The sequence below is a fragment of the Taurulus bubalis genome (genome assembly GCF_910589615.1).
Source record: "Taurulus bubalis genome assembly, chromosome: 6".
In the NCBI taxonomy this organism is placed as follows: Eukaryota; Metazoa; Chordata; class Actinopteri; order Perciformes; family Cottidae; genus Taurulus; species Taurulus bubalis.
This window is the reverse complement of record NC_136594.1, coordinates 12,539,353-12,553,674: the sequence shown is the minus strand read 5'-3', so window position 1 is coordinate 12,553,674 and position 14,322 is coordinate 12,539,353. Positions and strand designations below refer to the sequence as shown.

Sequence of the window (14,322 nt, the reverse complement as noted above, 5' to 3'; positions counted from 1 at the left end):
CTAACCTTCAGGCCAAGCTGCCATCCCAATTTAGCTAGTAAAAGTTGAAATCTAATAACTGGAGTTGTATAAATCACTCCACTCTTCCCCATGTTTTTTTTTAATGAAAACAGTAGATGCGGTAAATGGGGCACCCAGGTCGAGTAGTGGAAAGTAAAGCCTTTTTCTCAGCCTGGTGTTTAAATGAACACAATTGGCAATATTTCTGTATGAAACACAGCATGAGATCCTGTCTTAGTGTTGGCGTTAGTGACTCCTACTGGTTAGATGGGATGAGTGGTAACGGGAGACATGGGGAATCTGGACAAGCGTGAAGCTCCGTGCTGCTCCTCCATTGGAGCTTCCCCCCTGTCAGGTGATGGGAAGCAGTTGGTAACTGTGTGTGTGTCAGGTGAAGCATGTGATAGTCTACCCTCCTAAAGTCACCAGTAGGAGTTGGCAGTGACAGGAAGTGCTGCACACGGGAGAATTGGCAGCAACAAAATGAATACTTGCCAGAAAGGCTAGTTGCTAGGTAACATAGCAAACTGTTTGAGTCATGTTTTCACTGACTGGTCAAATTGTGAAACACTTGTAATGTCCACTCATGTTCTGTGACAAAATGTATTTTCAGCTTCACTTTAACAGGAAAATGTATGCTGGAATAAGTGGTTCAATGTTGGGCGTCGAGATGAGATTGTTATTGCGTGCACTAAGACTGTGATAACATGGTATTCTTGTTTCCTTTTGCAGACTGGCAGGAAAGAGAAAGGTGACCCGTTGAACTCCGCCATTGACAAGATGACCAAAAAGACCAGGGACCTGCGCAGACAGGTGAGTGCACGTTTCATGCTCATCTCAATCTGTATCTACCTTCTCTGACATTAAGTCACTTTAAAGAAGAGGACTGACGTTATTCCATTTATTTATTTTTTTATGTTATGTCAAATGTTATGTCAAATGTTTTGTAAAGACCAAAACCAACAGTATTCTTGGCCATCCCTCAATACTGTATTTGACTCAGTCATGAGCTCATTCTTTATACCGTATATATATTAGAATGTTTCTAGAACAGGAGTAAGTACTATTGTGAGGTACTATTTTCAGCAGCAGATCTTGTGCTCCAGTGAATATTTAAAGCAGTAGGACAGTATCAAATAAAAGATACAGTGACCACTTTCATCTTATTTAGGGAACATATCACATAGTGGAATATTGTTACTATATTATTTATTATATATTTTTGTCATTTGACAATAACAACGAAATAGCATATCACTAAACTTCTTCTTGAATGACCTCATAGTCACTTTTCATAATGTCAGAAGCAGTGTGAACGGGCAGGCTGAATCAATACAGCATGCACTCGACTGAGCCCCATTGCTGCCAAAGCTTGATACTCTTGATAGTTCTTATCAAGGGTCACATGAGTTTAGTGAGACAATGCTTGAAGTGATTCTGGACAGGTCACCGGGAGGGTTAACAAGCAGGCAAACACATATGACCACTGCAAGAAATTAATTCAGACAATGCAAGGGAATGGCAAACATTAAGACAGGCAGGATAATAACTAATACTCATAATCAGAACATTATTGCTGTGAGATATCAACTGACACACTGTGCCATTATGTTTGAAGAGGTTTGAATTGTTAATATCCAGTAACACCACGTATTCCAAGCTTCCTTTTTATTTGTAAGTAGCAAGGCATGGTGAACTAAATACTCTCTGCCAAAAATGTTAGTGAACAGTCAAATCTATATTCAGTGCTATTGATCCATGCTCCACTTTTGACTCTCAAACTCAGAAGTGTTGCATCAGGAAGCTGCAGTGAAATTACCTTCTAAATTACCCTCCGATGGTGTTGAATAAGTAGATGATCCATGCTGTTATATGCAACATCAGAGCTCAAAAGCAACATTGATTTATTTTCCATTGTCACTGAGGACAAGATGAATCTGGCTTTCACTTGTTGGATGTTGCAGAAACAAACAATGTCAACACCATGCTTGAAAAAAAAGACACTTAATGAGCAAACATAAGTGTCTGTTGACGTAATCAACAATCATTCAAGCATGCTTCTAAACTACTCTTTTAATTCCAATTAATTCCAACTCAAAATCTCATGACTCATGAGCACAGATCTTTTAGTAGTATTAGAGAAAGCATCCTTCCCCAGAAAAAAACAAACCCATTCATAAACCATCAAAACATGAGTTGTGGTACCTGAATGCAGTTTCACACCCAAACAACCCTTTCCTGTCATACAGTGTAGATTTGTTTTGTTTTTCCTAGAGAGGCACTCTGGCAAAATTGAAAATAGCAACTACCTGCACAGAGTAGCTGCGATCGTGTCCTCTCTGACCTCTTAAGACCAACGATCATTACAGATGGGAGACTGTGCTGTGCCTCACCCTCCCTTTGGGCATGTGGTGGTGCTGCCTGACAGGCTGGCAGGCGGTACTCACTCTGACAGGATGTTCTATTGACTCAGTGTTTGGCTTGACAGAATGGGCGGTCTATTTGAGCTTTGAGTTTAGATGGGAGGGCAAACTTGCAGCATACATGCAGGCATTACATAGAGCTGTGATACTGTAATTATGAGTTTAGCTAGGCAGTGGCGCCGTGTAGAGACACAAGACCTTCCTGAGGGGAGGAGCACTATTGTGCGTTTAAACATTTCAGTCTTCACCGTCCCCATTGTGAAAAGGAGGGATCAAATATTAGAACAGACAAGCACAAATGACAGTGTTTATGAAATGGGAGCAGGTACGACTGAACAAGCCTCGTGACAACACCGCCAGAATAATGTGGCATTGTTTTTTTTTTCATGCTGTTGTGTTTACAAAACATGCTAAGCTGTCTTTTATCCAGGGAAGATTCAGTAGGTGTGTCAAGTATGTCGTTCCCACACCCATTGTGTTTTAGTTATAAATGTACATTTTAACAACATAGAGACAAAGCAGGGCAGTATAACCATGCATACATACAAATATTAAATTGATTACCAACATGACAAGCAGATTTGCCATTAAGACAAACAAGTTAACTGAAGGATCCATCCGTCCATTATCAGCCGCTTATCCGGGGTCGGGTCGCGGTGGCAGCAGGTTCAGCAGGCCGACCCAGGCTTCCCTCTCACCCGCAACATTTTCCAGCTCATTCTGGGGGATCCCGAGGCGTTCCAAGGCCAGCCGGGAGATATAACCCCTCCAGCGTGTCCTCGGTCTTCCCCGGGGTCTCCTACCAGTTGGACGTGCCTGGAAAACCTCTAATGGGAGGCGTCCAGGAGGCATCCTGACTAGATGCCTGAACCACCTCAGCTGACTCCTTTCGACACGAAGGAGCAGCGGCTCGACTCCAAGCTCCGTCCTGATGTCCGAGCTCCTTAACCTATCTCTAAGGGTGAGCCCGGCCACCCTACGGAGGAAGCTTTTTTCGGCCGCTTGTATCCGAGACCTCGTTCTTTTCGTCACGACCCAGAGTTCGTGACCATAGGTGAGGGTTGGAACGTAGACCGACCAGTAAATGGAGAGCTTCGCCATCCGGCTCAGCTCCCTCTTCACCAAGACGGCCCGGTGCAGCGCCTGTTTTACTGCTGCAGCCGCACCGATCCGCCTGTCGATCTCCCGCTCCACCTTACCCTCACTCGTGAACAAGACCCCGAGATACTTGAACTCCTTTGCTCGGGGTAGGCATTTTGTCCCCACCTGGAGGGAGCAATCCACCGGTTTCCAGCAGAGCACCAGTTTAATTAATTTTTTTGCAAGATTATGTGAAGGATATTACATGACAACTGTTCTACATCGTAACCTGTTTATTAATTTGAATTAAATGTGTTTTATAACGCTTCACAACCCGTTGGTTGCATACGTCATCAGCTAAAAGTTGATTAACTTTTGTTGATTTGTGTGATATTATTGGCTAACAGCTAAAGGAACTACCAGTGCATATGTTGCTGCACCAACAGCCATTTCTACACAGCAGCAGGTTACTTTCTGCTTTCCTGCTGTACATCTGGAGCTTGCAGCAGTAGGGCTTCTCTCATACTGAGCTTCTGGTCCAGGATGCAGTAGTGATGACGCCAGTGATTATCTTCCCGCTAAGAAGTTTCATTATGATAACAACTTAAAAGTTGCACTCAGAAAAGTGCAAATCTATGCGCATGTGTCTGCAGTAACAACTGCTGTATTGTGTGATTGAATGAAAACCACCCACAATTGGCTTGACACCAAGAGGCTGTATGGAATTGTAAAACACACTTAAAACTAAGTCAGGCAACCAGCTCAAAGTTGAAAACTAAATTAAACTCACCAAGCTTTCTGCCCGTGTAGAAATGGCTGTTGGTGCAGCAGCATATGCACTGGTACTTCATTTAGCTGTTAGCTAATAATATCACACAAATCAACAAAAGTTAATCAACTTTTAGCCGATGATGTATGCAACCAACGGGTTGTGAAGCGTTATAAAACACATTGAATTAAAATTAATCAACAAGTTACAATGTATAACAGTTGTCATGTAATATCCTTCATATAATCTTGCAAAAAACTAAATTAAACTCACCAAGGTGCCTCCCCACCTGTCTACAGATTGAGTACAGTAGTGTGTATACTGGTAGTTCTATTAGATGTTAGCACAAAGCAATGGCTGAGAGGTTCGAAGCATCACGTGTCCTCTGTGTGCAGACTGTGTTATGACTAGCAGCCCCTACCGGCCAGGAGCAGGAGAAGTGAGTGAGGCGTCAGCAGGAAGTCAAAGGCAGTATAGCACAGATAATAAAAGGTGTTTTTTGAAAGTGTGATTCACAGCCATCGTGAAACGTCCTTGAGCATGCAGCCATAACCAACCATCCAAAAATATGATGCAGTTTGCTGCAGCAGAATGCAAGATTAGCCATGAACAACAAAAAGGTTGTCACTCACATTTCAAGGTAGGACATTGACGTAATTATGCATGCATATATGGAAGCAATAAGACAAAAAAAGATGCAAAACGTCCCACCCCTCAAACGCAGTCTGGCCAACAACAGTGTAGCATCGGCCAGCTCCGTCTAGGACCTCTGGCCAGGATCTGACAATTATCTGGCTGTGCTCCATTGATTCAGATTGTTTTCAGTTTCAGGCTGTTTTTTTTTATTTTGAGCAAGTCATGGTTAAACTTTGTGTAATAATGGTTAGTTCGTAAATATCTAGCGTTAGCACTGCTATGCTACTGAAGCTATTGAAGGTACACGGAATGCATGCTGTTTTTGCTTTTTAATGATTGCAACGGGGTAAAGCCCTACCCTGCTTTACAGGAACAGTATTGTTCCTTAATGTCATTGTTTTCTATCTCGGTCACCAGGTAACATGGTGATTCAGTTAGACACTGTGATCTACAGGCTTTTGCTCCTATCATTGTTTTAACCTAATTTCACTCAATCAGTTGAATTAGCTGAATCATTTTGATTTCCTGGATATATCCTTTAAACTTGTATTGTAGACCCTTCTGTCTAAAAGCATAAATAACTCTATTCACCTCAAGGAAAGGGGATTGAAAGTTGTGTAAACTATCGCTTTAAATCTAACATAAATGTATTATTATTATTTACTCAAATCAATCTTGCACAAATACTAATCCTGACAAAATTCCTATTATCCTGTCCTGTTCTCTTTAAACAATTAACATACTGATAAAGAGACCCCAAGCTGCACATAGTATTAATTATTATCATCTTCATTTGTTAAGCATTGCTAAGAGGTGAGCCTGTAAAGCCCCACCACAGACAAAGCTCATGTGCCCATGGAACTGGGGTTATGATGCATTGTCATTGTTGCCACAAATGTAGCCCTCCAACTCCAACTTCAAAATTAGAAATCCAAATTCGAAGCTATTCAGGTTAGTTTCCATTTGTATACCGTTGTTCACATAAGACATAACAATATCAGGAAGGTTTCTGAAATCCTTATACCATCAAATATGAATGCATTTACTTGCCTGTTTCATCACAAACACACCAATACTATTTCATCTCAGTCACATCTGATGTCATAATTGAGCCTGAGATCATATATTCTTTTCTAACAAACCCTACATTGTACTTCAAAATAGACTAATGCCATAACAGTGTGAACCTTCTTATACAGTACTGTTCAAGTTACTGTAAGAGTCTTGGAAACATGGAAAGCAGTGATTGTTCAGTCTCCGCTGACCTCTTTAACTGACAAGAACATGAAGCATTTGCTCAATCTAATCTAATCTGGTATTACTCAACATATACAGTATATTGCCTATAATTACACAATATAAGTTATAGCACGTATATAGCTGCCACCAGACACGAGTATGGTCTCGCCTCTGGTCCTTTGTGAAAGTGTTTTCCACTGAGGAAGAGCATATTTCTGAAGATGTGTATTACTTTCCTCGCTTTAATTAGCATTCACAAGGTAACCAACTCTACAAAGTTGTTGAAGATGAGCCATGTGTTCTACCCTCTGTCATCCTGTCTGCAATGAATGCATCTGTCAAGTCATCTCTCTGGGCTGTATTTTGACTGACAGCTGATTGCAGGATTCCCTATAGCACAACTGCCTTACAATTTTTGTCTTTCTTTCTCTCCCCTCGTTCTGCTTTGGGATGTTGAAACCATTTCCATTGCTGCCATTAGTTTGTTGATTAGTACAGCTGTTTGTAATTGTTGAGGGTTATCATGTTAAGTAGGAACAGCTGCCATGAAATGTATACGCTGTAACTCTTTGTTTAGACTAATAATGTATAATATGTGAATCCTTTTGGATCTGTTACTACAAGCTATATTATATATATGTTATATAGCTGTTGCTGCAAGCTATATTTTTTTTATATATGTATATATATATATATATATATATATATATATATTAGCTATATTATACTATATTAGCTGTATTATTGCAAATACCCTGTCATCACTGTTACTGGAAAATACAGAGGCATTTTTGGAGCAAGCCCATGTTGATAGCTAGACTAATAATAATAATACAAACAAATATATATATATATATATATATATATATATATATATATAAAAATATATATATATATATATATATATATATATATATATATATATATATAAATATTAGATACCAACCTTCAAGGGCCGTTCAAGAAACAATCAACACAAAAGATGGAAAAATTATTTTAGTTTAAGCTCTCATCAAAATATTTACAATTGTTCATGTGACTTAAAACTAATGAAAACAAACCCCCAGAACAGTATCACCTACCTTTGGGATTGCCTTCAACTCGATAGAGCATTTCAGCTCATTGTTTAGGGAACTTTTCTATTATAGTTAATTGTACCGCTCCCATCAGCAACCATGTCAGGTGCAACAGACAGCTGATTATCTGCATACAATGAGTGTGTTATTTCCCTCAGTAGTTGTTCAAAACAAAAAACAAAGGTATACGTAGAGCAAATATTGGATTTACATTCTCAGGTAGCCAGACAAGACTCCAAATGAATGCTGATGTTGCTCTGCTTGTTGTGTAAATAAGCAACAGTTTGCTAAAACATTTGCCATATCAACTCTATATGTGATGTAAGTGATTATTGTGTTGACAGTGTAAAATGCTGCAAAAGCATCCTAAAAATCAGTTGATACATTTTCAGACATAACTTAATCCCAAACTCTGCAATACTCACACAATACATTATAATTAAAAATGATCCAGGCCCAGCTTGCTGAATCTTAACTGCATCACCGCAGACTCAGCTTTCTCATACAACCCTATTGCTAGTCATTATGTCGAGGGTAGATTCTGCAAAACCCCACATCATGTATCAAATGACAACATTTATTTTTGTCATCAATGCCCAGCCAATTATGGTTTACCAAACTCAAGTTTCACAAAGCCACTAAATTATACACACATTAATGGGTTCCAGATGTGTATAGTATTTTAATTATTTAGTAGTTAACGGTTAGTAGGGCATCTTGGAATTTTTTTAACTCAGGACGTGATCCATGAAAGAAAGAAAAAAAGCTTGGGAAACACTTACCTCAAGGCTTGGTCACTCAGTAAGAGAAAAGAAGCCCTGGACGTTGAGCAGAGTGTCTCAGTGATAAATCTCAAAAAGTAAATATTCCAATCAGATTATCAGAATCTCTTCATTAAAAAATGTAAAAGAAACTTCAGTCGATGCAGGGGATTAACAGTCATTGTGACATGAACAATATCTGCCAGCGCTAGTTCTCCTTGAACACTCCAGTATAAAAGTACAATTGTTTCACCCCTTTCCTTGTTTCTAAAACTGGAGTCCCCTGGCTAGTGTTTTATTTTGCAGGACACATTCAATCGAGGCTCTGAGATGAGCTATCTAATGTGTTTGTCCTCAGACTGTTGATGATCAGTCAGTCCCTCTTCCCCCTTTCATTTCTCCACTCTCCACTCACTAATCATCTTCCCATGCTCCCTGATAGATATCATATATGAGAGCTATTACTTAATTTTTGATTTGCTCAGGCTGTTTCCCCTCAGCCGTGACTCCAGCCGTTTATGCTGTGATTGCTCTTGACATTTTAATAAGAAACTGTCCTGTGCTGACCCCAAGGTACCCACCACTATGTGCTCTGAATCACAAGTAAAACATAACTGAAACCAAAGTGCAACTGTAATCATTCAGGAATTTAGCTTAGTGTTCTATATTCATAGTTTCTAACCCTTTATATGTACTAAGACTCTATTATTTTAACCCAATATTATGTATTTGTTTTTTAATCATACACAGATCATAGGAGATGTTACAGTGGATGGGGGATAGGACCGTTTTCCTCATGCATCGGTTTTTGGGACCAAGCAGGTGTCTAATCCCACAAAATGAAAACATTTTCCCCATTAAAAAGCAAATGCATCAAATGAATGCTAATCTCATCTGTGAAGAGCACACAGCCATCTCACTTATCAGTGAGCAACACAGATATGTGCCTGTCAAGTTGTGTTATGCATATGCATCATCTTTATTATTAACAGAGCTTCTTGTTAGCCTCTTCAATATTGGGTGATATTAGTTGCTGTTAATGTTAGCTATTTCCCCTCTTTGGATGGCAAAAGTGGAGAGATGTGCAGCATAAGAGACATGATGGAGAGATTGAAGTGGACACTGTTTCCTATTAACTCAACTACATATTTAGTCAATTATGCATTCATTCATTCACTCACAAATAGTCTACTTCCAATTGACTAATTTAACTAGGATCATTCAAATCCCTCTGCAATACTGCTAAATATTTAGATTGCAATGCAACATTACTGATCTCACTGTATGGCACAAGTATGAAGACACTGAAACTAATTATTCAGACATCTGAACATTAAACCCAGATTTGATTTTTGGAAAAACTTACTGCAAAACCATGGGCATTAATTTGCTTATCATATACAAATATTTCCACAAGATTCTGCATGGATTTGCTCCCGTTTAGCCAAAGCATGGAAAGGTTCGGCACTAGTGTCGGGCACAGTTCATCTTAAATGTTGGGTGGTATTGAGGTCAGGGCTTTGTTGGGGCAAGAGTCAAACAACAAACTCAGAAAATAAGTTCTTCATGAACCCTGTGCATGAAAGTGAATTTTACCTTGGAAAAAGTACTTTTTAAAAGACTCTCATGGACCTCAATTAATGCATGTCGGCATTGGCACGTTGAAGCCAGAAAGGCCTCTTCACAAATTGTTGACATTTTTGGAAAAATAAATTGTATGGCCACAAATTAAACCCAGGACACATTACGAACATCCATAGAACTCTTAAAAAAAGTCTCCCATATTGATACGTAAAACAAAAAACCTGATGCATTCAGACCTTGAATCCATTGTGGCACTGCCTGACTGGGGAGAAAAATAGCTGCCCCACTAAATTATAATGAGTAGAGCCTTCGCTATCTATTGGAATTCCAGGTCTATTTCCTTTAAGTGTTGGTGAAATGCTGAGGGAGTGTTAGAGAAGAGACGGTGGGGGTGGAGCATGAAGGGAGGTAAGATCTGAAAGATTGAAGATGGATTTCTGTGGGAGTGGTGTGTGAGCATTAGAATGCTGATGGTGCAGGAGAGGCTCTGACTTGGGAAATCACTCGTCTGCATCATTTCTCCTCTCAAACCAACCGTCAGAATCAGTTTCACTGTTGGGCATTCATGAGTATCCTGAGGCCTCGCACTCTTTTACATTCATCCTATGCATAATATAATCCCTTGTACATGCCATCTACTAGTGATTGCTGCTCAGAAACAACAATACCAACGAGTAACTTGTAGGAATCCTTCTAGATGTTCAATAGTTCCAAACTCTGATGGGAGGTTTTTTTAAACTTCACACTCAAATACAAAATGATGTGATTGACGAGACTTCCTAATATTCCAATAACGATCCAATTCATGACATGATAATGTGCAAACAATTTCTACGGAGTTTAAGATACATTGAACAGAGATAAATGTATGAATCTGTTGGCTTTTATAGCCGAGTGATCTGCATCACAACTGAAAATGTTGAAATGCCACATGCATCGACTCCATCTTTATCCTAATAATCTAGGATGTAGTATGAGTCTGACATCGTCTATCAATTAATTATAAACATTAATGCTATCCTTTACTGTTTAAATGTATGTGACCAGATGGGATAAGCCTTGCTCTGGCCAGTCACTGCATGCTGGTGCTTTCTGTCCTTGCCACTTTTTTCTAGATTTGTCATTCATACCATAGTCAAAGTCTCCCTCAACATGGGCCCTATTGTGGTGATGGGGTTATGCAGCTCAACAGCATTTCCCCTTTTCCTCTCCATTATTGTATTTACTACAGTGATCACATGTAAGGCCTGCAAACAACCCAGCTCTTGTTTCCACCCTATGTAAAATGATAGTGTGTTCTGTCACAACTTTATCCAATGCTGCAACAGCACTAACATAGTGTGAAGATAGTTCTGGCAATGGAAGATTTGGATCTTCCCTGATTCCCCACCCTTACCACCATGTTACAGGATTGCAAGGTTACACAATTGCACTGATGCAAGTCTTTTAAAAGTCTGAGTAAAGAAGGTGCAATATTCACAATTCAATACATGTCTAATTCATCAGCCTTTGAGAAAACTCTGACATTTTGGTCTTGTATTGAATCCTCAGTACACATCTCTGTGATCCAGGATTATAGAATTCTGGATAAAGGAGTGCGCACATAGAGTGTGGGCTTCAGGTTGTTTACAGCATTTGCAGACCTGTCATGTCCACTAGACTGGCCAAATCTATTCTCTTTCCAGAGGCAATAATGATGGATTATCTGCCCTTAGAAAGGCATAAAACCACTATTGTTCTCGTCCACTCTGTGGACTGGCAATTAAGTTCATAATTGCAGCAGGTTATTTAAGTGCGACTGACAGACTTACAAATTAAAGTTTTGTTTGTTATATTAATTTCCCCTTGTCAGTCAAATCTATTAGCCTCCTCTGCCATTTCCCTTTCTGCTCAAACATTTTTAATTCAAAAATATGGTCACAGTGTTTGCTTTACATCTACTTTCAGAAGATTTCTTGGAAAGTCAAACAAATCACTGTCATCCGTGTTTAATTAACATTAAACACGTTTCCCTTTCATGCCGTCATTTGAATGTTTGGAGAAGTGATAACTGAACTGGCCGTAAGATATGTGTGTGTGTGGTGTGCATACAGTTTATCCTTTTTTAGTTCTTAATTGTGTAACTGAACTATAAGTAATTTTTCTAGTGAAGATAATTAGAACAAATTAATTAATGATGGGAGATTTCAGAATGTAAATCGTCTCATAACAAATGAATGGTGCTACATGTGCGGGATTGCACCTTTTGCCCCTATTGTTTATTATTGTCTGTCTTAGTACTGGTCTCATGTGACTAACTCCTTCTTTATGTAAGATAAAGGACTTGTTGTCTGTTGTGCTTTCTATACTGTTCCCTCTGGCATCTCATCAGATATCCCAGTGCGGGCCATCAGGGTCCATTTACTGTCTTATAAAACAACTAGTCCCCTGCCAGTTTGGTTCAAAATGATTCCATAAACAAAGATATAAGTCGCAAAGTCTGCCCCAGTAAAAGGCCTTATGGGAAAATGACGCCTTACAAGCAATTTACACTCCTGTCCGTTGAGAGATCGGCTGTTCTTGTTCGCTCTCTCTCTTTCTGTCCTTTCACCCCATTATGTTACTACATCATAGTCATCACAATGCTAAATGATTTGAAATGATTGCCAAATGTAACACAGTAAACGTATCTGCAATAATATTAATTGTGTGACCTCTTCCCCATCTCTCTCCTTCTGTATTCTAGTTGAGAAAGGCAGTGATGGACCACATCTCAGACTCTTTCCTGGAGACCAACGTCCCTCTGTTGGTGCTCATTGAAGCGGCTAAGAGTGGAAATGAGAAGGAGGTCAAGGAGTACGCCCAGGTGTTCCGTGAACATGCTAACAAGCTGGTCGAGGTCAGTCATAAATTATACAGCGGGGTACCTGCATATACCTACATATATAGATACATAATATCTATCTATATATGTATGAGGATGTAAAGAGTTATGTGCATGTTGTGTGTGAATATTTGAGCAATGCAGGTCAGGTTACCATGATGGTGCCTTCAGAGTTCAACCAGAGATATTGTTCCCACTGAGCAAAACAAAGCTTCCTCATTATTATCTCTCTTCCTATCTAAATAAAAAGAGAGATAATGCAGCGTGTACTGCATGTCGAAAGCCCAGATGTAAATATTAGAAATTGTAATATTGGCAAAAAAATATATGTTTTTAATAATTTGCTAATATTTGATAGCTGAAACTGAAATAGAACATGCCTACTGGAGAATGAAAAACAATTCTAATTCATCACACTGTAAAGCAGATATATAATTAAAACAATGTGCCATTTAAAGTACACTATCAAAATATTTTCACCATTTCAAACACACACACACAAACAGACACACACATACAGTATTTCTTTTAGAATTCTGCACATCTTATATGGACATTCTTACTTTCCCTAATTTAATGGCAAACAGCTTTTCTCCCAGACAGTGAGAGAAATGTTATTAAATTATTTGCAATAAGTTAACTTAGCAGAATGGAGGTACATCTTGCTCCTAAACGTGCTCGTCTTCTTAATTGCTTGTGCAGACATTTGTGGCTAAAATAAAACCGTAAACCACAACTTGAAGCTTCAACCATCATTGACTTTAATTTTCATTTTAGAAATAGCATGCTTGTTGTGCAGTTCCGCATGCAGAGCTCAGCCGCTTTGAGTAATGTTGCTGCTTGCAGCTGCAAAATATACCTATGTGCTTTTCTCTCCTTCTGTGTTTCATTGTGGTGATGGAAATAGCCAATGACAGCTCAACCTTACGGGTCTGGGATTTTTTACTTGCTGATTCAATTACAAGTGTTGTTGTTTGAATATACCATTTTAAATAATGCTTTGGTGCACCTGGGGTGTACATAATGACAAATTGAGAATTTGTATTCAAATTGTAAAAACCTACTGTTCCTCTTTATCTAACCACACTATCTGTGTCTCCATGTTTTCCTTCACTTTGCTAAAAAACTTTACCTGGCGTTAATTAAGCCAATGCGGAAGTGGTTTAAACCTGTATTCTTTCTAACCAATGGTAGTAGTGTTTTGTTATTGGAGGAAAAGTCCTGTGATAAATTCCTATGTCCTTCAGTGAGCGTTGTCTTTTGTTCTCATAGCCCTTTCAACTGAACCTTTAGAAAGCTTTTTGTGGGCCTCTCTTTACATACTGTCACTTAAAACAGCGCTGCTTCTTCCTTTGACATTAGCGCGAGAGTGAGTGATTTGTGTGCCCTTTTGGTCGACCAAAGCTGTTTACTGATGAGGGAGGATCTGCTTGATGCGACACCCAAAATCTGTCCTTTGCATCCAACAATGTTACAACTTTCTGGAGCTCAAGGACATGTTCGGCAAATACATTATATTATTCTGATAAACGAAAAGGGGGGAGGTGTCACGTTGTTTTTGCCCTGTGCCTCTTTTTGGTTTGATATGAAAATAATTTGGCAACAGTTAGGTACACAGCAGTTGTTGTATGTATCCAGAGACTAAAAATAAAAATATGAAAATATTAGTGATGAGTTTGACTAGAAGAAATAAAAGCATCATTATTGTAAAGGCCCACATGTACTGAGTGTTTTAAAGTACACAAATTGGTTCAAATGGTCAAACACTCACCAAAGTGTTATGACTCCAACATTGTTTTGATTTTGACGTTATCCCTTATATCAAGCTGGGGTTATACACCATTTTAGAAAGTATAAGCCAGTTTCTTTACTTTCACAATTCTCAAAGATA

General features: G+C 39.1%; 1 protein-coding gene across 4 annotated transcripts in view; it reads left to right on the top strand.

Moving 5' to 3' along the window:
- Window positions 1-14,322, top strand: part of ctnna2 (catenin (cadherin-associated protein), alpha 2) — a gene marked incomplete at its 5' end in the record, with an annotated part of 275,443 nt that overhangs the window by 195,143 nt on the left and 65,978 nt on the right. For 3 of the 4 annotated variants that reach the window (XM_079220174.1, XM_079220175.1, XM_079220173.1), the window contains 2 exons: window positions 733-813; window positions 12,294-12,446. In XM_079220174.1, the coding sequence (XP_079076300.1) occupies window positions 733-813; window positions 12,294-12,446 (234 nt within the window). Of the gene's footprint in view, window positions 1-696; window positions 814-12,293; window positions 12,447-14,322 lie in introns of all 4 variants that reach the window. The other variant, XM_079220172.1, reaches the window with a different exon arrangement.